The sequence below is a fragment of the Akebia trifoliata genome, chromosome 15, assembly GCF_017979445.1.
Source record: "Akebia trifoliata isolate Shusen 1 chromosome 15, ASM1797944v1, whole genome shotgun sequence".
Classification (NCBI taxonomy): Eukaryota; Viridiplantae; Streptophyta; class Magnoliopsida; order Ranunculales; family Lardizabalaceae; genus Akebia; species Akebia trifoliata.
The window spans coordinates 19,513-43,566 of NC_141389.1; the positions used below are offsets into that span (position 1 = coordinate 19,513).

At 36.4% G+C, this 24,054-nt stretch overlaps 1 protein-coding gene and 2 pseudogenes across 5 annotated transcripts; 1 reads left to right on the forward strand and 2 right to left on the reverse strand.

Moving 5' to 3' along the window:
- Nucleotides 1-978: 978 nt before the first annotated feature.
- LOC147383698 (serrate RNA effector molecule-like) lies at nt 979-4,434 on the reverse strand (annotated as a pseudogene). The gene is made up of 5 exons (XR_015172863.1): nt 4,400-4,434; nt 3,140-3,905; nt 2,990-3,038; nt 1,692-1,992; nt 979-1,592 (listed from the first exon to the last, which is right to left on the reverse strand). The product of XR_015172863.1 is annotated as a serrate RNA effector molecule-like (transcript).
- A 1,155-nt stretch (nt 4,435-5,589) lies between these two features.
- On the forward strand, nt 5,590-7,389 carry LOC147383699 (protein FAR1-RELATED SEQUENCE 3 pseudogene; annotated as a pseudogene).
- A 4,849-nt stretch (nt 7,390-12,238) lies between these two features.
- SE (C2H2 zinc-finger protein SERRATE (SE)) lies at nt 12,239-23,890 on the reverse strand. 4 transcript variants are annotated; one of them, XM_086425120.1, is made up of 12 exons: nt 23,328-23,890; nt 20,395-20,531; nt 19,369-19,426; nt 16,023-16,097; nt 15,828-15,902; nt 15,691-15,738; nt 15,389-15,457; nt 14,498-15,304; nt 14,348-14,396; nt 13,011-13,300; nt 12,729-12,911; nt 12,239-12,623 (listed from the first exon to the last, which is right to left on the reverse strand). In XM_086425120.1, exons 1-12 carry the CDS (start codon nt 23,786-23,788, stop codon nt 12,563-12,565), a joined length of 2,313 nt encoding a protein of 770 aa, XP_086281246.1. In that variant the 5' UTR covers nt 23,789-23,890; the 3' UTR covers nt 12,239-12,562. The 4 variants fall into 4 exon arrangements, with proteins under 4 accessions (XP_086281246.1, XP_086281248.1, XP_086281247.1 ...); XM_086425122.1 differs by having other exon boundaries at nt 20,395-20,522; nt 23,328-23,889; XM_086425121.1 differs by having other exon boundaries at nt 13,011-13,297; nt 23,328-23,889.
- Between the last annotated feature and the right edge of the window lie 164 nt (nt 23,891-24,054).

Sequence of the window (24,054 nt, forward strand, 5' to 3'; positions counted from 1 at the left end):
AATCCGATGCCAGCCCTAGTTTGATAATACGACGGTCTCCAATAAAACCACTAAGACAATAAAACCACTAAGACATTCCTTTGAGGTTAGTGGTTTTTATATACAATAAGAAGTTGGATTGTTTCACCATATGCACAAGACAATATTTTTAGATCAATCTTTAGGAAATAAAAGTGATCAGCTTGATCAATGATTTTTACTTTTAAATCTTAAAAAAACATAAAAGATAAAAATGATTTTTTGAGAAAAAAAAAAAAAGCGATCTAAAAGGAAAAGATGTTATCGGAAAAATAAGTAAAGCTAACCTATTTGACGAGGATGGTCTGTTGTTCAATAGGTCTAGAGCCTCCTTTAACACTTTGTAAAATAAAGATCAAGAGGTCTAACTGAGTTATTCATGTTGGTGATATTATAAGTGGATCTCTAAAAGTTCATTTAGACACACTTAAAAAACGTAACTGTAGATCCCTTTCAATATGAACCAAATCTGATTAACCAAGTTCCATGGAGCCGACTCCTACACCCATCCAAATTACAAGGACGTTCGTTCTCCCTAAGGAGCCAACCCCTCCACTTACCATCATTATATGTAGAAGGGGTCTCTGGTTAACTTCAGATGAAATTTTGATTTGGGTTGGGTGGTGGGTAGTTGTGATCATGAACAATTATTGATTATGGATTCTACTGCAATACAATTAACCATTTCAACAGTAAATCTCGTTTGAGTAATTATAAAAGCACCCCACAAATTAATAAGGGCAACCCACACCACAAATGAATTATTTTTTCTTACATGGGTTAAAAGCTTCGGAATGAGCTGATTTTTGGTGATGATGATCTCTATATTGCCAAATAGACAACATTTTCATCAAATTTATTAACCACTTGAGAGTCATTAAGCAATCTAATAACTTCTAAATACAAATGTAATAATACTACAAAGTTAACAGCCTAGAAACTTTTCAGGAATTAATGCTCCCTTTTTAAGATACTAACAAAGGTAAGGATAAAATATCAACAAGAAGTTCTTGAACAACATCATTTAACAATTTTACGCCTCCCTGACTTCCTCAAAGCGCAAAGAAGCCAAACAAGAAGGGCCACTTCTTCACGGTCTATTGGAAAATTAATAATGCCTTCAACTGCACAACAAAGGTGGGGGCAACTGCTATAAACTCTTGTAATCAATGACAGTGACTTCGTCTTCTGGTGCATCAAGGTCCTGATAACTGCACCAAACATCAAATTGCATTATTAAATTGCACCTACATATTATATGTATACTAGAGATGGCTTAAAGAACTATGCTCAAGAAAAAAATCTGATACAAACAAAAGTATTTCCAACCCTCTGTCGCATGGGAAGCTATCAACTTGACCACCAATTTAATATCATGAGAACAGTGGTTACCTTCTTATACGACAAGGATCCTACTGGAAGGCTGGCGATACAGTAAGGATTGGCCCTGGTCCACCTACTTGGGGCCCATTCCGCCCTTTGCTACGACTACCTTCAAAAGGCAAAGGCCCACCCTACTCCCTCAGCATCTGCATTGCAACTTCCCGGGGGCAGGAACAAAAGGTCCCAATGGGCTGCACAAATTAGTAAACAAAATATTTCAATAAATAGCAAATAAAAGAAAAGGTACTAACTAATCAAATCAAAATATAGAAATAGATTGTAAGTCCTACCCAGCACCAGGTACATGCATCAATATTGGAGGAGGGGGGATATCTGAGGGGACCGGGGTCGCGGGGGAGGGGGGGCAGCATGCATGCCTTGTCCACCATAATTGTCATACATTGGCTCATCCCAGTTTCCCCCTTTGAGTTCATCAGTGTTGGATTGAAAATCTCAGGAGGGAGATTTCTCAGACCTATCTTACCTTTCATTACCATTAACTCTATCAACCCTATCATGCTCTCTACGGTTACCACGATCATCTCTAAACCGGTTGTCTGATCCGGCCCCACGCCTCTGTGGCTTTTCTTTCTGTTACAAGCATGTGTAACAAGAACAAGAAATCAGCTGAACCACATCAAACTTTTGGCATCTGTTTAAAAAGCTCAAAAAGAAATCTACATGCATAGAGTAGCTAAACATGCTTGCATTTTGAATGCCATGATTCACTACTTTGGAATAACTCCATGGTACTCTTGCAAAAAACACAATAAGTATGACAATACTAGGAAATGAGACCAAATATCTGAGACAATTCACATGATCATACGCCTTCTCTAAATCAATTTTACACAATTTCTAGAATCACTCATCTAATCCTCAAATTTATGCATTCTTTACAATTAGGAGTCTATCCAAGTTCTGATGACCTCTAATAAATGCATCTTGCTCCAGTCCATGACAGATTGTTTGATCTCCTTAATCCTTGGATTTATTAGCCTGAAGACCGAAATGTTTTCAACCCCTTGTTTCGTTGGGTTCAATGTATGCTACAAATGTGTTATTAGAACAATAACCAAGAAAGGTTCTTTGTTGACAATCCTGAACTTCAAGCATCAAATTGTCACAAATTATGTTCCAACTACTTTCAAAAAAAGTCATGGAGAACGCATTTGGCCCCGAAGCATTTTTCTCTACCAAAGGAAGCCACTGCACGAGTGTGCTTCATGCTTATTGACCCGTTTCCAAATGAAATTTCGTCAATATTTCTATCATTTGAATTAATTCATTGCTTACCTAAAAGGCACTATTTCCACACTAGGGGATGTCAAAATTTAATGCCTTGGATGTTTAGTATACGATATAGTAAGAATATATAAACACTAAAATTATTTAAACAACATATGAATAATAAAGGAAAGTTCAAAAAAAAAAAAAAAAATTGAGATTTTGTGTAGCAATGGGATGCACATAAAGCATTTAAAAAAGCTGAACAAATACAAGCATGTACAAGAAGGATAACTTTAGATTGACAACTAAGGGCATTTTCCCCCTGTATGCTTTTGTGTGTATGTGTGATGAATCACACCTGAAGAGGTTGCTGCATGGTAGGTGTCGCACCAGGTGCATTTGCATCACTGAAACAAAATAAGGTAATCAGAAATATGCAGAATGAATATCCACACAGTCCCTTTATCCATATCGAGAAGAAAAAGAAAATGATACAAAACAAACATACTTGATGTAGTTTTGAAAATCGCGTACTTTCAATGTCAACTCCATCACGAGTTCTGGGTGTTTCAGTCTCAGATGCTTATGGACAAACTCGGCAGCATGGAAAAGCTTTGTGCAACCCTTGGCTCCACAACCGTACTTTTCCACCCATACTTTTCATCCCTTATTTTCCTGACATAAGGATCTACAGCTTCAACAGCAGCTGCCTCTATCTTTTCCTTGGCTGTCATTATTTCTAACGAATCAAGTTTCTTCTCCCAATCAGCTCCAGCACCACTTGTTTCATCATTGCTCTTGCTCTCTGCCCTCACATGTCGAAGGCCCTTGGCTTCACTTGTCTCAACTATCCCATAGTAATCTAAACCATGGATACGCCAAAGATAAGTAACAGTTGCATCCAATAGTTCAATGCCTTTCTAGACCCTTGACCGTGGTTAAACCCCGTATGATTATAATCGTACCACCATGAGATTTATCACCATCCATTTCTTCATGACTTACAGTACATAAGATATTATCATCAATCCTTTTTTCCTTGTCAAGTTTACGTGCAAGAGCCCGCGCTTGTTCGATGTCAACTTGGATACACGTTGGTTCAGAACTGATTGGGTGTGAGCTTTGGGAGCCGCGGAAAAGGATCATTTTCTTTAGCCAGTCCCCTACCATGTCTTCTTCTTTTGCCACCAGTTTCTGCTTCATCATCTGAGTTAGGATCACTTGCCCGTCCCAATTTATTGTTTGATGATGGTGCAGCATTAACACCAGGGCCACTGCATTTCAAAAACGGAAAGGGGTTTTTGCAGCATTATTCGAGGTGCGGAAAAAATAAAATAGAAAGTCTGAAAAGAAATTATCTAACTCGGTCACTGAGTTGATTCAATCCACCGAGACGACTCAATGACCGAGTTGACCCAGCCCACCGAATCAACTCAGGGTCCGAGTCGACTCCGTCTAACTAGTTGACTCCGCGACCGAGTTGATCCAGTCACAGAGTCAACTCAACTCAATGAGTCGACTCAGTCCAGCGCGTTAACTCGGTCAAACGAGTTGACTCAGAGACCGAGTTGCCACAGTCACAGAGTCAACTCAACTCAATGAGTCGACTCATACCCGAGTTAACTCGGTCAAACGAGTTGACTCAGCGACCGAGTTGCCCCAGTCAAAGAGTCAACTCAACTCAGTGAGTCGACTCATATCCGAGTTAACTCGGTCAAACGAGTTGACTCAGTGGTCGAGTTGACGCATTGACCGTGTTGCCTCATACCACCGAGTCAACTCAATTGACCGAGTTGGATCCATGAGTCGCCGGATACACTTTCTTTCATCTCGACCCACTCGCACAAAATCCCCCCCCCCCCCAAAGTTTTCCCTCCCAAGTCACTCTCTCTCTCTCCCCCATAGTTTTCCCTCCAAACTCCCAAGTCTCTCTCTCTCTCCCCCCATAGTCACACACACTCTCGCCTCTCTCTCTCTCTCTGCTCAATGACCGGAATTTGGTTTATTTTATCTGCGAAATTACTGAAAGGAACGTAAAATCTCAAAAAAGAAATCTCTGTTTCTTTAGAAATATGCAGTCTTCTTCATATATAAGCCTACAAAGATAGACAGGTGGAAGGAAGGAAGGTGAGTTTCTTTCGTGTGTTGGGTGCATCAAAGATACATTGTGTATGTCTTCTCTTCATAACAGGTCAGTTTTCTTTCTTTTTCTTAATTCTTGATATACTGGAATTGTATGTTGATCTCTCTCTCTCTCTCTTTGCGTAAGTGTTATATTTTTCATTATTGTTAATTTTATTTTATTTTTGAAAAATGGGTTTTATTGGTTTGAATTTCTACGTAAATTTTTTGAGTGACATGCAGAACCTTTTCTTTTCTTCTTCCTGAGTTATCGGGAGGATCAAGAGATACATCATAAACTTGATTTCTTGAAATGTTGGTTTTAATGATCATGTTTTCCACGCTTGGTCTTTCTTTTTCTTTTTAGTTCTTTAAAAAGTAAAAGAAAAAAAAATTGATTTCTTTAAATGCAATACATAGTGTCCTATTATCATTCTTGCTGTAAATTGTATTTTAAGAGTTTTTTTTTTTTTTCAAAAAAATAGAAAAATTCTTGGCGTAAAAATGGCCCTTAGATATATTTTCTAGGAAAATCTCCTCACCATGTAGACCAAAAATCATTTCATCTAGACATTTCTAGCCATATCAAAAGAGGATTGCAATTTATCTACAAAAGAGAGGATTATATATGTATGTGTGTTGTGTGATGTGTCTTGGGATGATTTTTGGTGGCACGTGTATAGCAGTGGGGATAGTTTTATCCCCATAATGATTATTCTTTTGTGTTAATTAAATCTTTCTTATGCCACTTGTGTCATTAATTTTGTTGTTTATTTTCAGTTACATTAGTTGATATTTGTGCTGATAGACTGTCTTTTGATTCAAGAATACGCATGAAATGGAACTTTTCTTGGTCTTCTCCAAATCAAGATATCTGACTTGCTATCATATAATCTACGAGAAGTGGATCATACAACAGATATTGAAGCCGACAGGGGTGGAGGAGATGCTCAGGTTCTACTGGATTATTTCAAGATGAAGCAGGTCGATAACGCTGGCTTCTTCTATGCTATACAACTCGATGACGATATTCGCATGAGTAATGTTTTTTGGGCAGACCCAAGGTCGCGAGCAGCGTATAGTCACTTTGGAGATGCGGTTACCTTTGACAACACTATGTATGTGCTGGCACTGAATCAGTATCAGATGTCATTCGCTCCATTCACAAGAGTAAACCATCATGGGCAGATAGTCTTGTTTGGTTGTGCTCTACTTGTAGATGACTCCGACACTTCCTTCAAGCGGTTGTTTGAGACATGGCTTACAGCGATGTCTGACCATGGCCCTTCTGTCTCTCTAGCAACTGGCCAAGATAGGGCCGCCACCACCATTGTATTTGCAAGTGTCATATTTTGAGGCAAGTACTAAAAAGGTTGGCTTGTGTATGTCATTCCCATCCTACATTTGAATGGGAATTGTATGATTGCATCAACTTGACTGCGACGATCGAGGAGTTTGAATCATCTTGGAGATGTCTTATCGATAAATACAACCCCAGGAAAAATCTTTGGCTTCAAATGTTTTATGATGATCGCCATCGATGGGTCCCAGTGTATTTTCGCGACACTTTTTTCGCTCCAAATTTTTCAAACCAAGGGATTGACACTATTAATTCATCTTTTAATGGATATGTCAATCAACAAAAAAGTACTTTACCTTTGTTCGAAGCAGATTTTGATACAGTTTGCACCACCCCAGTACTAAAAAGTCATCTCCTATAGAGAAACATGCAGCTAACATTTACACCAGGACAATATTTGCCAAATTTCAAGAGCAATTAGTTGAAACAGTTGCGTATATAGCAATTAAAATTGAGGGGGATGAGGCAATCAGCACATACAGGGTTGCAAAATTTGAGGATGACAAGTATTGACAGTCTTTGCCATAACAAATGTGCTTAAGTTGCCATCTCATTACAGCTTAAAGCGGTGGACGAGAAATGCACTTGGATTAGACGAATAGGGAGGAGGCTTCAAGAATCTATGAAAATGCGATACAACAATCTATACCAGGAGATCGTGAAGTATGCAGAGGAAGGCGCTATAGTTGTAGAGACCTATAATGTGGCAATGGGTGCTCTAGAAGAGGGACGGGAAAAGATTGCTATAATGAAGAATAATGATGCAGGAGTTGCACCTTCTAGCTCTCAAGCCAGGGGAATTCTTCAGGGAGACAGTAACAAGAAATCTTATGCGTCTGTTTCAGACTTGTCCCCATCATTGGGGCCTCGTCAAGGTGAAGTAACCCGTGACTTTGATCTTAATAATGTTGCTTCGCCTACACCATCTGTTGGGGCCTCATCAAGGTTAAGTAATCTGCGACTCTGATCTTAATGATGTTGGCTCTTAACACCATCCATTGCTGATTTGAAACTGCCCCGCATGGCCCGTGTCTGTTTATCGGGATGATGTTCCTGCTGATAATATGGTATGGACAAAAAGTGCTTTGTTAGATTTTATTTTCTTCTAGTATCTATTCGTTTTGAGTGTGAGTACTGAATTATTGATTCACCTTTAATATAGAGAAGGCCTTTATGCTATGACTATGCATTGGTCATTTAATGATCACTTGTATGATAGATTAAAGCTCTCTTTTGTAAACTGTGATTCAACCTATGATTAGATGCACAGATTTGACCTTTGACAGGTACCTAGATTGTCATGAACCGATACATCTGCTACTCGCTCAATCACTGTGTCCCAAATTCACAAGCTCTTTTTTTTTTTCCTTTTCTTTTCATTTTCACAATGAATAATGCAAATCCTTGCTTTAAAAAAAATTTTGGATTTTTCAATTGCTGTGAATCTCATAAATGAATTGAATCATCGAAGTGATCTATGATGCTTGTAATTAATATTTCAATGACTAATTTTCTTCCTAGCATGGTTTTTCTTATATGCTTAGTGATGCAATTGATTAGAGATCTCTAATCAGGAGAATTATATTTGTACCTTCATTATCGATTTCCCACCGCTTAACTTAGTCATCGTAAGAGCAAAATTCTGATTTTTTTGCATCAGAAATCTGTTATCAAGCAAAACTAATTCCTCAATCGCATTGGTCATTTCAATTAGAGTGTTTGCTTTAATAGTTTTCTTTCTCATTGACTAGCAAAAATAGTTTGGAAGACCTGAACCCAATTCAAAGAAACAACGGCAATAGAAGTACCAGAGTTTCACGTTTAGTGTGCATTGGCAGCATTCAGCATAGCTAACTCGTTCTTTTCCCAAGTTGCGAGCTGTTCCTATATTGATTGTGGCCATGACTTGCAAATATGCGTGATCATGTGGTCTTATATGTACATCAAATTAGTCAAAACGGTGTAAAAAAGATGGAACTTTACAAGGCGTTGAAGATGGATTCCAAATTGGTGAAATAGTGGATCCTTTCTCTATTCTAGACCTTATGATGCATGCTTTTGTGCACTTGCTTAATGTAGACAGGGAGGGTCTCTTCTTGTCTTGAGATGAAATTTTGATTTGGGTGGGGTGGGGAGTAGTTGTGATCATCAATTGTCGTTGCTTATTGCAATACGAATGAGTCGAGACTAGAATTAACCATTTCCACAGTAGATCTTGTTTATTAGGATTGTGCTATTCTTAAAGCTGCAAGGTCAGGAGTTTTCAGTAGGATGTCAAATTAAATGACATTAGGAGTGTCAATAGGTCCCATTTAAAAGGAATCAAACCGAAATCGAAAACCCTGCTTCCCGTTCCCTTTTTATTTGAACCAATTAAAGTCAGGCTTAAATGGAACCAAATCGATTTGAATCAGAATCATTAAATTTCCTTAGGAAACTTGTTTCCCAACCAAGTGAATGAAAATATGCAAGTGTGCCAAGTACATTCTATAGATAGAGTGTGTGGTGTATGTGGGACTGTGTAGTGTGGAGGGGACTCTTTTAATTTGTACCGTGGAGATGGAGAAACAAATTTCTTAGAAAATTCTTTTTATTTTTCTTCCAAAGGAAATTCAGCCAAACTCGAACAATTCTTAAGTTTTTAATTTTGGACTTTTTGAAGCATTTGTGCACTCCAATAATGATTTGTGCAGTTTTGGGTGTCTAGAAACACAAACAATTACAAATAAAGACTTCTTAGCACAAAAAGAAGAATAAGAAAGAATTACATATATGGTTAAACAAGCCATAACCATTGGCACAGAACTTAGTCAGACCACAATTGGATCTTAAAAAAACATAAAAGATAAAAATTATTTTTTGTGAGAGAAAAAAGGGCATCAAAGTATCATAGAATTTTTCCACAAAATGGCAAAATATCCTAGAAGAAGCAATCAAAATTTTAAATTGTCTTTGGAGGGATCTATGGTAGAAGGAGAAGAGGAGATTAGGGGAATGTGTGTGAGGTACTTCAAAGATTTATACAAGGAAAGAGAGAATAAGACCTCGCCCAGATAATTTACTACTCCACACCTTGTCCCTGGAGGAGAAAGTTTGGTTGGAAAGACCAATTGTGGAAGAAGAGGTGAGATCTATTGTTTTCTCCATGAGTGGGGACAAAGCTCCTAGGCCGAACGGTTTCACCATTGCTTTCTTCAAACATTGTTGGGACATTGTCTCAAAGGATTTCATAGAAGTGGTTAAGGAGCTCCAAGAGAAAAATTGCCAGGAATATAGTTTGAATAGTACTTTTGTGGCGTTGATTCATAAAAAAGTGGGGACCGACAACCTAATTGGGGATTTTAGACCCACTAGTTTGGTTAGTTCGATGTTCAAAATCATTTTGAATGTGTTAGCATCTTGATTGAAGGAAGTGTTGAAAAGTCTTATCGATGTGGAACAATAAGCTTTTGTTAAGGGGAGACAAATTCTAGACAAGGTGTTAATCACAAACGAGTGTCTTGATTCGAGGATTAAGGATAAAAAGGCAGGTTTGGGGGGGCAAAATTGACCTTTAGAAAGCCTATGATTATGTGTGTTGGGATTTTCTATAGTATATGATGTGTAGAATGGGTTTCGGTAAGTAGTAGATTGGTTGGATTATGAAGTGTATAACCTCGGTTTCCTATTCCATTTTAATCAACAACAGTTCGATAAGTTTCTTTAGGGGATTGAGGGATTTAAGGCAAGGTGATCCTTTATCTCCTTTCCTTTTTTTTATTATGACCGAGGCCTTAGGTAGATTATTCAAAAGAGTTGTAGACATTGGCAAGCTCTTGGGGTTTATGGTGAATAATGAGGGGCTAACAATCTCCCATCTCCAATTCACTGATGACACCTTAGTGTTCTTGGACCATTTGAAAGACCAAGTGAGAATCCTACATGTGTTATTGAACTGTTTTGAGGCAATCTCTGGCCTTCATACCAATTTGCATAAAAGTAAGATCTTTGGGGTTGGGGTTGTTGATGATCTCCAGATGTTAGCAAGTATCCTGGGGTGTTCTATTGATAATCTCTTATCGTCTTATTTGGGTCTCCCTTTAGGAGTAGTGTATAACAGTAAGAGCATTTGGGACGGGGTCATCGATAGAATGAAAAAGAAGTTGAGCATGTGGAAGGTGAGATATTTATTTCCTTTCTCTTTTCTCAATGCCTAAGTCGGTAGAGATCCGTATGGAAAAACTTATGAAATTTTTTTTCTAGAATGATAAGAATGGAGGAAAAAAGTATTATTTGGTTAGTTGAAAGTTGATTTGCACCCCTAAGAAAAATGGAGGTCTAGGGATTCGAGGTCTTAGACTTACAAATAGAGTTATATTAGGGAAATGGCTTTGGAGGTATGTTGAAGAAAGGGATAGTTTGTTTAGGAGAGTTGTTACAGCTATGTATGGGGAAAAAATGTTTGGGTGGTATAGCGGGGAAGCCAAGGGGTCCTACAGTTAGTGTTGGAAATGTATTATCAAGGTTGTTGATGATTTTACAAGAGAGATCGATTTCAGAATAGGCTTAGTGGACAAGGTGAGGTTTTGGGAAGATAGGTGGTACGGTAATTCGGCTCTGTTAACTCAATACTCATCTTTGTACGCTTGTTCTCTTAAAAGGAATTGCACGATTAAGCATAATCTGATTCGTAACGATATCACTTTTTCTTGGGATCTGGGTTTTAGGAGAAATTTCAATGATTGGAGTTAACCGAGATAACATCTCTTCTAAATCTCTTGAATGGAGTTGAAATCAGGGGGAAGGATCAGAACATGAGGGAATAAGTCAAAACGAAAGATAGGAGATTCATTGTTCACTCCTTTTACAAAGCCATTCTTCCAAGATCGGATAACTCTTTTCCGATATCTCTCATTTGGTCTTCTCTTGTCCCTTCTAAACTTTCCTTCTTTGTTTTGCTTGCGTCCTTAGGGAGAATTCTTACTTTGGATAAGTTTATTTTCGTGGGTGAATCACTCCTAATTTTTGTCCTCCTTGTAAGAGTAATGGAGAGTCTATGGATCACACCCTTCTTCACTGCTCTTTCTCCCAAGGTATTTAGTCATCTTTCATGTCTTTGTTTCATGTGTTGGGTTTTCCCGAAAAACTTCTTTTTGATGTTAGAAGGCTAGGCTTTCAACACCTTTTCTCATAGAAAAAGACACCTTTGGGCTATCCTTCCTTTGACTATAACTTGGGTCTTTGGAAAAAGAGAAATAACATGGTGTTCCAAAGCAATGAGAACAATTCACATATGGTGTATATGGAGATATTAGGGGTGTTATTTTTTTTGAGCGAAGTTAAGCAAGGATTTCTCCAGATTTTTGTTTGAGGGCTTTGTTTTTAGATGGGATAATTTATGTAACTAGCAAGCTCTTGTTTTTATCTTTCGTGTTTTTTGCTTTCTTTCTTGGAAACTTTTTCGCCCCCTTTGTATTATCTTTCTTTTGATATTTATAAAATATTTATACTTATAAAAAAAAACAGCACCAGAGTGACCTAAAAGTAAAAAATGTTACTGGAAAAATAAGTAAAACAAACCTATTTGACGAGGATGGTCTATTGTTAAATAGGTCTAAGTCTACTTTGACATTTGGAAAATAAAGACCAAGAGGTCTAACTGAGTTATTCATGTCAGTGGCACTGTAAGTGGATCTGTCAAAGTTCATTTGGACACATTTAAAAATAGTTAACTGTTGGAACTAAAAGAATCCTTCATTGGGATTAGTAAAATTTTCAAATCAAGACATTCAGATCCAATTCAACACGATCCAAACCCGATTAACCAAATATCCTAGAGCCGACCCCTACACCCATCCAAATTACAAGAAAGTTAATTCTCCCTATGTAGGAGTCTTTGCTCATCTACAGATGAAATTTTGATATGGGTTGGGTGGTAAGTAGTTGTGATCAAGAACTATTGTTGATTATGGGTTCTACTGCAGTACAAATTAAACATTTCCACAGTAAATCTTGTTTGAGTAATTATAAAAACACCCCTCAAATTAATAAGGGCAACCCACACCATAAATGAATTATTTTGTCTTATATGAGTTAAAAGTTTTCACATGAACTGATTTTTTTTTTTTTATGACGATGATCTCTATATTGTCAAATAAACACACCTTTCCATCAAATTTATTAACCACTTGAGAGTCAACAAGCAATCCAATAACTTCTAAATACAAATGTAACAATGCTACAAAGTTGACAGCCTAGAAACTTTTCAGGAATGCTCCCTTTTTAAGATACTAACAGAAGGTAAGACTAAAATATCAATAACAAGTTCTTGAACAATATCATTTAGCAATTTCACACCTCCCTGACCCACTCAAAGCACAAAGCCAAACAACAAGGGCCACTTCTTCACGGTCTATTGGAAAAATAATAATGCCTTCAGTTGCACAACAGAGGCAGATGCGGGGGCAACTACTATAAACTCCTATAATCAATCACAGTGACTTCGTCTTCTGGGGCATCAAGGTCCTGATAACTGCACCAAATATCAAATTGCATTATTAAATTGCACCTACATATTCATATGTATGGGAAGCTATCAACTTGACCATCAATTTAATATCATGAGAACAGTGGTTACCTTCTTATACGGCGAGGATCCTGTCGGAAGGCTGGCGATACAGTAAGGATTGGCCCTGGTCCACCTACCTGGGGCCCATTCCGCCCTTTTCTACCACTACCTTCAAAAGGCAAAGGCCCACCCTGCTCCCTCAGCATCCGCATTGCAACTTCCGGAGGAGCAGGAACAAAAGGTCCCAATGGGCTGCACAAATTAGTAAACAAAAGATTTCAATAAATAGCAAATAAAAGAAAAGGTACCAACTAATCAGATCAGTATACAGACACAGATTGTAAGTCCTACCCAGCACCAGGTACAGGCATCAATACTGGAGGAGGGGGTATATCTGAGGGAAAAGGGGGGGCAGCATGCATGCCTTGTCCACCATAATTGTCATACATTGGCTCATCACGGTTTCCCACTTCGGGCTCGTCAGTGTTGGATTGAAAATCTCGAGAGGGAGAGTTCTCAGACCTATCATACCTTTCATCACCATTAACTCTATCAACCCTGTCATGCTCTCTACGGTTACCACGATCATCTCTAAACCGGTTGTCTAATCCGGCCCCACGCCTCTGTGGCTTTTCTTTCTGCTACAAGCATGTGTAACAAGAACAAGAAATCAGCTGAAGAACATCAAACTTTTGTCATCTGTTTAAAAATCTCAAAAAAAAATCTACATGCATAGAGTAGCTAAACATGCTTGCATTTTGAATGCCATGATTCACCACTTCGGAATAACTCCACGGTATTCTTGCAAAAAACACAATAAGTATGACAATACTAGGAAATGAGACCAAATATCTGAGACAATTCACATGATCATACGCCTTCTCTAAATCAATTTTACACAATTTCTAGAATCACTCATCTAATCCTCAAATTTATGCATTTTTTATAATTAGGAGTCTATCCAAGTTCTGACGACCTCTAATAAATGCATCTTGCTCCATTCCATGACGGATTGTTTGATCTCCTTAATCCTTGAAGCTAAGGCCTTTATGATGTTTTTCCATGTTGATCCCATAAGATTTATTAGCCTGAAGACCAAAATGTTTTCAACCCCTTGTTTCGTTGGGTTCAATGTATGCTACAAATGTGTTATTAGAACAATAATCAAGAAAGGTTCTTTCTTTAAAATCCTGAACTTCAAGCATCAAATTGTCACAAATTATGTTCCAACTACTTTCGAAAAAAGTCACGAAGAATGCATTTGGCCCTGAAGCATTTTTCTCTACAAAAGAAAGCCATTGCATGAGTGTGTTCAAGCTTATTGACCCATTTCCAAATGAAATTTCGTCAATATTTCTATCATTTGAATTAATTCACTGCTTACTTAAAAGGCACTATTTCCACACTGGATGTCAAAATTTAATGCCTTGGATGTTTAGTATACGATATAGTAAGAATATATAAACACTAAAATTATTTAAACAACATATGAATAATAAAGGAAAGTTCAAAAAAAAAAAAAATTTTGAGATTTTGTGTAGCAATGGGATGCACATAAAGCATTTAAAAAAGCTGAACAAATACAAGTATGTACAAGAAGGATAATTTTAGATTGACAACTAAGGCATTTCCCCCCTGTATGCTTGTGTATGTATGTGTGAATGTGTTATTTGAGTGATGAATCATACCTGAAGAGGTTGCTGCATGGTAGGTGTCCCACCAGGTGCATCTGCATCACTGAAACAAAATAAGGTAATCAGAAATATGCATAATGAATATCCACACAATCCCTTTATCCATATTGAGAAGAAAAAGAAAATGATACAAAACAAACATACTTCATGTAGTTTTGAAAATACAGATCCTCGCGTACTTTCAATGTCAACTCCATCACGAGTTCTGGGTGTTTCAGTCTCAGATGCTTATGGACAAACTCGGCAGCATGGAAAAGCTTAGTGCAACCCTTGGCTCCACAACCGTACTTCCACCCATACTTTTCATCCCTTATTTTCCTGACATAAGGATCTACAGCTTCAACAGCAGCTGCCTCTATCTTTTCCTTGGCTGTCATTATTTCTAATGGATCCTGACCCCGCAGCCTACTTTGCCAAAACGAATCAAGTTTCTTCTCCCAATCAGCTCCAGCACCACTTGTTTCATCATTGCTCTTGCTCTCTGCCCTCACATGTCGAAGGCCCTTGGCTTCACTTGTCTCAACTATCCCATAGTAATCTAAACCATGGATACGCCAAAGATAAGTAACAATTGTATCCAATAGTTCAATGCCTTCTAGACCCTTGACCGTGGTTAAACCCCGTATGATTATAATCGTACCCATGGATCCACCATGAGATTTATCACCATCCATTTTTTCATGACTTACACTACATAAGATATTATCATCAATCCTTTTTTCCTTGTCAAGTTTACGTACAAGAGCCTGTGCTTGTTCGATGTCAACTTGGATACGCCTTGGTTCAGAACTGATTGGGTGAGCTTTGGGAGCCGCGGAAAAAGGATCATTTTCTTTAGCTGGTCCCCTACCATGTCTTCTTCTTTTGCCACCAGTTTCTGCTTCATCATCCGAGTTAGGATCACTTGCCCGTCCCAATTTGTTTGATAATGCAGCATTAACACCAGGGCCACTACATTTCAAAAACGGAAAGTAGTTAGCAGCATTATTCAAGGTGCAAAAATAAAAAAAAAATGTCTGAAAGAAAAGATCTTACATATCTAATGTTCCACTCTGCAAATCCAGAAAAAAGTCCTTTGCTATCTTCCTAGCATTTTCATTCCTCCTAAAAAAATGATAAGAAACCAGTGAGATTCAAAAATAAAAAAAGGAAAAAATTGTAAGGAGGAAGTGATGCTGATCTGAAAAATCCCAACCACAATTAATATTAACGGTAATTCACAATCAGCTGAATTGCCAACTAAGACATTCACCATCCTATTTCCTTCCCCATTAAATTCATTCAGTAATATTATGCTTCATATCGTTCCTTTGAAGATGTAAGAAAGTAGAATTCACCTCTCTATGACAGTTAGTAGATTTGTTGGGTGATACTTGTCTCTCAGCCTACATCCAAAAGCAATTTAATTAGAAATAGGAAGTCATAAAAAATAGAACATAAAGTAGAAAATAAAATATAACCAAAAAATAAGTACCATTCCTCATCTTTGTGAGCATCAAAGAAAGCACGTTTCTGAGTTGAAATATACTCTGATCTGTATTCTTGATACCTATACAATCATAGGAAAAGTCAATCCATGATTAACAGATATAATTGGCAAACAATTCGTGATGCTCATATGCAATATCCAGTAATCCCATGGCAATTAAACTAATATATCAATTTGTACCTGCGCTCAGCCTCGGCTGGTAATATATCATCTTCCAGCTCTTGAATGAACTGCTTATATGACATTAAGCCTTCCCTGAAACAATAAAAATCTTGTATCATTAAACAAGCTTTATTTAGCTTTGGATAGATGAACATTAAAGAATAAATAAAAACAATAGGAAAGGAAATCCAGTAAGTCCAAGAGAATGAAAACTAGGAAGTTAAGGTACGAATTCCTCCCTCCCTCCTTTTTTTTTTTTTGGGGGGGGGGGGGGTATAAACAGGTTTAAGGCTGAAGTAAATGCAAGTCTCACTTATCAAACGAATTTGTTTACTAGGAAGCAAGCAAAAGGCCACCTTTGTGTGTGTGTGTGTTGCGCGTGTGTTGGGAGGGGGTAGGTAAAATCAAGCAAAAGGCTACGCTAGAGGTAAAAGCTTTTGCACTTCAACATGCATAACAAGACTTGAGAAATTCATAGTTAGGATACTATGTGATCCAAGGTCAGAATACTACGCAATCCGAGGTCAGATATCTTGGTGCAGGGATACCACACTTCCCATCTGAGCCCACATGGCACAGTAGATAAGTAAGGACACTAAAAATCTAGAATCCATCCTAACATAAGAAGGATTTACAGGTAAAAGAGTTGGAAAAAAATGATATCCCAATCAAGAAAGAAATAGTGTTGGAAAGGAAAGCAACCTCGTAATTGAAGGGATCATTGGCTATTTTTGCATAATGTATTTCTCTATTTAAAGAACCTCATAAATCCCTCGCTCCCTCTCATATACATGCATTCCAATGTGTAATTGAATGTAAATCTTTGACGGAATCAGATTTGATTGTAGGACCATATCTCAAGGCTTCAATGATGGCTCCAAAATTTATCTCTAGTCTCCATATTATTCCCTTCAATTTTATTAGTAAGAAAATGTAAACATTTGAAAGAGGATATTCGACAAATACTTTCTCAATATGCTTATTAGCCAGCACTACTACTTGAAAGCACACTAGGATTGAATATTGATATCTAAAATCCCCCAAGAGCATTCCATATCATGGTGGTTAGGACGGTTGAAGAGGATGCCATATGTATAAGCAAGAAGAATTAAACTACTCTTCCCTCAAGTTGGCTCTTAAGCCAAATGAGTGGTGCACAAAGAAGAAAGTCGTTCCTAGTGATAAGTGCCGAATTATCCATATTTTATCACATATTTTTAGTGCACTCATCCAATTTTTCTCTGTTAAACTTCAAGTCTTCATGTAAAATGTAGCATTGTTCCCACATTATTACATTGCACATTTTATCGAATTATCATAGTATATTTGCAGGCAATTACACTTAATTCAAAATTTACTAAGTTTGTAGGGTAATTAAGACAGAATTACCAAGATCAAACAGAGGAAGGTTCTCACATATGCCAAAGATGGTAGTGGATTTCTCATGCTTCCACAAATGAATAAATTATTTGAAGAATTATTGCTCAAACCACTTGAAGGACAATTTGAGGAGATTCCAAATTAAAACTATTTTGTTGAGATTTTTGTAACCAACTAACTACAACGTAAAATTTAGAGAAAATTACAGAAATTAAAGGCATTAGAGAGTTAGATTCCACCGAGAGCTATAATTCAAATATGAGTCCACTTAATTTCCCTCTCATTTTAATTCAACCCAATTCACAAGTAAATGTGATTGGATCGAAAATTGTAAAATTAAAATATTAGAACCTTGCTTGTTTGCAACGTAAACTGCTACAAACACAAAATTTTGTGTTTGCAGAATTTTGTGTTTACTGAATTTTACGTAGTTTTGTGATTGGAGTGCTTGGTTGTGTCCAACACAAAATTTTACGTTTGCTTGATTATCACATAAACATTATAAAAAAAAATTTTAATTTTCTTTTTTAAAACCTTGTTTAAATTAAATAAAAAATGATAAATAGTTACATATCACTTTAAAACAAATCGAAAAATTATAGACAAAGTGTTTCCATATAGGTCAGACAATGCTATTCTCTTTAAATCGGGGTTGTAATAGAAATTCAAAATCTCTTTAATCAGCTACAATTTACCTTAAAACATCTACTGCATAATACCAATTTCCACTTGCTAATTTTTCATTTTGGAAAGAAGCCCCACTGCCCTAAACATGCAAATATTAGCATTGATAGTGCCTAAATGTAACTCGCCCTAAACTCATTTTAATACCTTACATCTAATGAAAAACAATTTTTTTTTTAATTTATAAAAAAATAAATATAAATTAACGAGGTAGGATTCTATCCTTCATTTTTCTTATATTTAAAAAAAAACGTCAATATTTCAAAAAATCGTTGTTTTTTTTTTTTTTTTTTTTTTGTAATTTTAAAATATAAATAAAAACTAGCTCCAAGTAGGATTCTATCTCATGATTTTTTGTTTAAATAATAATTATATTAACGCTGGGTAATGTTTAAGAGGTTGGGGAAAGCGAGAGAGAGCGGAGAGAGAGGTTCAAGAAGTTAGAGAGAGAGAGAGAGACGAAACTTAACATAACGTAAAGTTTTGTGGAAGTATTTTCTCCGCAACACTTTACGGAGATTTCGTTGCAATTTTAATTAAGTTTTGTGTTGCTTTACGGTGGGACCCACCAGAATTTTAGCATCCAAGCACCTCACATCTCGCAAACAAATGTAAACGTTTCTATTTGCGCTTGTCTACGATGCAAACAAGCAGGGCCTAGTAATAAAACTTTAGCCAAGATTGCCTTCATTTTAAATTATGGATACTCATAATTTCCATGCTAAGGAATTAACCCTAGCATGGAATGTCAAGGTTGAGCATAAAAAGTAAAGGTTTTCCATTTTTTTCTTTAGTAATTGAAGTTGGACAAAATCCAGTGAAACCTATTTTTAATGCTAAGGTAAATAAGTAGTAGTAAATTAGAGGAAATATGTGTACCTTGCTCTAGGCTTCCTCTACCTCTCTAATGGAGGGAGATTAGCCTCTTGTCATGGCAAGATCAAGAAGAGAATAAGAGAGAAAAGAAAATTCTAAAGAAGGTACTTGAATAAAGAAAATTCCAACAATTTATTACAAGAAATAAACTAGAAACATATCCTAAGTTACAAACTTCTAAGATCTCAACTAGACAAAGTAGTAACCTTGGCAACTATTTGACAACATTAATAACAAGTGCCCTAATGCTCTCCACAATTTTAGGACATATTTATTTAACCAGAATCAAATTTATGAATATTAAGAAATTGAAATAAATTCATAAATTAGGACTTGGATTGGCAAAACGTAGGTACTAACATGAAGAATTTGCTACCTTATCATAGGTCAAATAAATCATGTCTAAACATTGTAAATTTCTAACCTTTGCATGCCCCCCGTGTTTGAAGCATCATTGTGACCGCCGCGACCTGAATCCCAATCTGCAAAAAGGACCATTTATGCAATATGTTATAGATTAATCAAGAAAAGTAAGGCAAGTTTACAAAAGTCAGTGTCATGTGAGATTAAAAATTGCTGAAACTTGAAACTAAACTTACAAATTATAAATAGAACAATAAATCCAATGCTATGTCACAGATTATCCCAACATGGAAGTGCTACTGAGTAGAACAAATCACTTTTTACGCATATATTTATCATCCAAGATGTACTCCTTAGGCCACATGTAACATAAAAGGGCTACTTTAAACAGCTATAACTCATGATCATCCAGAAAAGTCTACACATATCAATGCTATCTCACAGTTTGGGAGAATTAGTCTTTTATAATATTTTAGGGCCTGTTAATATAAGTACACCATGAATGTTTTTAGATAAGCTGATACAATGTAAAATCATATGAAAATTTTAAAAATAATAATTGAATCAATTAAAGATTTTTTGGTAGTAATAATTTTTTTTTCATTTTGTTTTGGATAGGTGATTTCTTTGGTAGTATGTGCAGAGTGTCTGACAATAGGCAATAGGGTTTCCAAAGAATCAAACGCATTGAAAATAGAGTGTCCCAATAATATAGAATAAGACTGACCAGCAGCGGGGCACTGGCCCACATCAGCATTGTAGATTACAGACAAACCACACAAAAATTTAAAAGCAGAAACTGATTATATCGAACAACCAGATTCTATGCATACATTTTTAGATATTGAACTAACTGTTAGAAATATAATACATGGGATTAGAAAACTTGTTTAAAAAAAAAAAAAAAAAAAACAAGGTTAGAAACCTAAAAGAAAAGATTCTTAGACTAATACATGGACAACTGTGGTGGAACCATAGAGTCGCTAAATTATGAAACCTATTAGAGATCTATGTCCAGAATGTGAAAAGCACCACCACACTTAAGTAATCCACTCAAGATTAATGGCAAAGTTAAGTGAGCAATTACCAGAAGGCCCACTTTGATAGCCACCGGATGAACGATTCGCATACCGACCATGAGGTCTTTCATCAGCATAACCAGGTCGACCTCCTACACCACCACGATCATATCCCCCGGCATAATCATAACCAAACCTGGACCATCTTAACAATAAGTTGAAATAGTGAAACATGATTTACACATGAAAATGTGTACCTATAAAAGGAAAAAAAATGGAACATTTATAATCACCATAACATGAGCCTTATTCCAAAAATTTGTGGTCAGTTGAATGAATATTGTTCCTCCGTTCGATTAATGTCTTATATCAATTCAAGTGTCCATATCCTCTCTCACTACCTCAATCTACATCCTTTTTGGTCTTCCTTTCACTCTATTAGAATCTTCAACTTGTATGTTTCTTCTTTTTTTTTTTTTTTTTTGATAAAAAACTTGTATGTTTCTTCTAACTAGTTGTTATCAATCTTTGTTACTTATAACCAAACAATCTTAATCGACTTTCCCTAAGTTTATCACCTAGTGTATTAGTGTGTGTTTGATAACACTTCTAAAGTCTGAATGGAGGTGGTCCACCTTTAAAATTCAGACTTTAAAAGCTTTATTTCCATTTGTTTTGGTTCAGATTTCAAAACCAAAATTCGGAAGTTTTGAACCACTGATGAAGGGATGTTGGATGAAACTTTTAAAATCTGATTTTTTTATTCCCAAAATACCCTCCTCAAAACTCTGATTTCTATCACTTATTCTTTTTTATACGAACCTTAAAACATTTATTTTTAACTTTTCTACCTCTCCTTCCTCTACATCTGTGTTGTCAAAGTCTCTTCCCTTTCTCTCATTACATGTTCGAAAACCCTATATTTTTATACGAACCTTAAAACCCTACATTTTTCAATTAGAAAATGAATGATTATTTATTGTTTGAGTATTACCTTGTTGAAATATAATTTCTCAAGTATGAATTCAAATTGAAAACAATACTTTTGTGGTGTTTGATGTGTTAGAAATCGAAATTAAATGTGTGGATGGTTTCATTATGCATAACATTTATATTTTTCGGTTAACAATTTATTAGAATTACAAAAGAGTATTATTGTCAAGATGGTCATTATGTTTTAAAATTCTATTTGTAACCAGAAGCTTTTAAAAATGATAAACAAACAACTTTTCCAGAATAAGATTTCAGATTTCAGAAAACAGACTTCAGACTTCAAACTCCAAACTTCAGAAGTGTTACCAAACATACCCTTAGTGTTACTAGGGGCGAATTTACAATGGGGACGGTGGGGGCACTTGCCCCCACAAGAATTTTCAAAGTCCATGGATTAATAAGTAATTAAGACAGATTTTAGCGGTGGATAAAAAAATCTGCACTATTGCCCCAACAAATTTTTTTTCCACTCTTAGTGGCCCCCACAACTTTTTTTTTTTCACTCTTAGTTGTCCCCACAAAAAAATTTCTACTCTTGGTTGCCCCCACATAGGCAAAATCCTGGCTCTGCCCGTGTGTTATTCCAACACTCTCAATATGCATTCATTTCTTCTTCTTTTCTTGTAATCTTTATTTAGCTTTTCTTTCCACTTTGTCACTTTTTCTTTTTTTTTCCTTCTTTTTTTTCCCTTTCTGATGTATAGTATTTCATTAGAATGTAGAAAAAAACAAAAAAAGATCATAAATTAAACACTTTAGAAGCTTTAGTGCATTTCCATTTGGTCTCTTGTAAATACGATATGTTAATCTTCCTTATTTTCTTTGTACCAGCTAACTCTAACCTCTTATTTATTGAATATATATCATCCACAAGATATGTGATGATCGATGAAGTTGATCGAAAAATAGTTCCTTATCATAAAAAGAAGAAGAACACCAAGTGTTAGGCGAGGTAAATTATATTCAAGATGGAAATAACAAGAGTTCTTAAGTGAACACACTTCAACTAAAGTGAGCTCCATATACTCTATAGACCTAACATGTGATCAATTCGTACAAATATCAAGTTATGGAGCAATTTGACATTCTTGTGTTTTGCAGATGACATATCTTATTGAAGAGAACAGATAATGACGTACATATTGACTCTTTAAGAAAGAAAAATGTGTCATCCGCAAACTATCAATTAGAAATAGCCATTTTGGGACATCCTAGAGCCTTAGCTTTGGGCTTTTGTTTTCTTTGTCTTTTTTTTTTTTTCTTTTTCTCTTGTTTTTGGGATGGTTTCCTCGACCTCCCCTGCTTTTTGGTTTTCTGTTTCATCCTTTTATCTATCTAAAAAATTAAATAGCTGGACCTTCTCCTCCAAAGGTAAAACCTTTCTTTCCATAGTGTTTAGAGTGTATATACTTAGTGATTTCGTGACTACAATGAACACCAAAAAAAAGAGATAGTTGATCTCCTTGTCGTAGACCTTTCAAGCTATCAAAGAAGCATGTGAGGGATCCATTGAGTTACTACTTCAGCCACCTCTCCCCATACACTAAACATACCTTTTAACAGCTCAACTCCCAAGATCATTATTCAGACAGGAAAAATCTTTGAAGTGAGTAGCCTGCTTCAAAATTTTGAAGGAACCCTCTCCATTGGATTATATGTTGCATTTCCACGGAGGTATTCCCAATTTTGGCGCATATTTAGGGAGGGTTCCTTCAAAATTTGAAACATTTTTTTTTTTTTTTTTTGATAAGCAAATGAGTTAGTGGAATTAAAACTCAAAAGACTTCAACTAACTTAACAAGTTAGCACCTTGGGAGTATGAGTCACTCAATTCTCAAAGCAAACTATATATTATGTAACAAAGTATTCCAAGTAATTATTTAGAAGCAGCAGCACGAAAGTAATCTTATTTATAATAGGAAGGGAAATAATAATTAATAACCAACAAACCTAAAACTAAACAGAGACAATTTTGGAATTAAAGAATTCCTGAGTCAGCTCAGCTCACCTTCTATCATCAGGTCCAAAGCCTCCCCCCCTTGGACTGCGGCGTCGCCCATCGTAACCACCTTCGTCTCTGCGGGAGCGTTTGAAAGGAGGAGGTGAATGACGGCGGTCACGATAAGGTGGAGGGCTTGGGCTGATGCGGCGCTTATAATCCCTTTCTCTTTCCCTCTCCCTTTCCCTTTCCCTTTCTCTATCCCTTTCCCTTGGAGGAGGCGGAGGAGATCGGTTGCGATCGTGATAATCACGGTTTCGATTGGGAGGAAGATCAATGTCTCTGTCTCTTTCCCTTGAATCTCTGTCTCTTCTCTTTGAAGAGGTGTTGGTGTTGGTGGTGGTGGTGGATGGTGGAGGAGGAGTAGGATTAGGTTGTTCGTCTATCGATTTCTCTTTCTCTTTCCTCTCGGACTGTCTCTCACGACGCCGATCTAACGATTCGGCTGGCATGTTCATCACCTCCGCCATGAATGAATGAACTTCAGAGCAGGATGCTCTGTTGCTAGTAAAACAAAACCCTAGAAATTTTGCAGAAAAAATAAACTAAAAAAAGACTAGGAAAAGTGATGAATGGGCTTATTTTATTTTGTTTTACATCTTACATCTTAGCCTTAACAAGAGAACATCTGTTATCACGCCAAATTTTATTTATAACACACCATGAAATATTAATGGTATTTACACTACTTATGTCCAAATTCCGGTTCCATACACCATTCATTTTAATTCCCAAA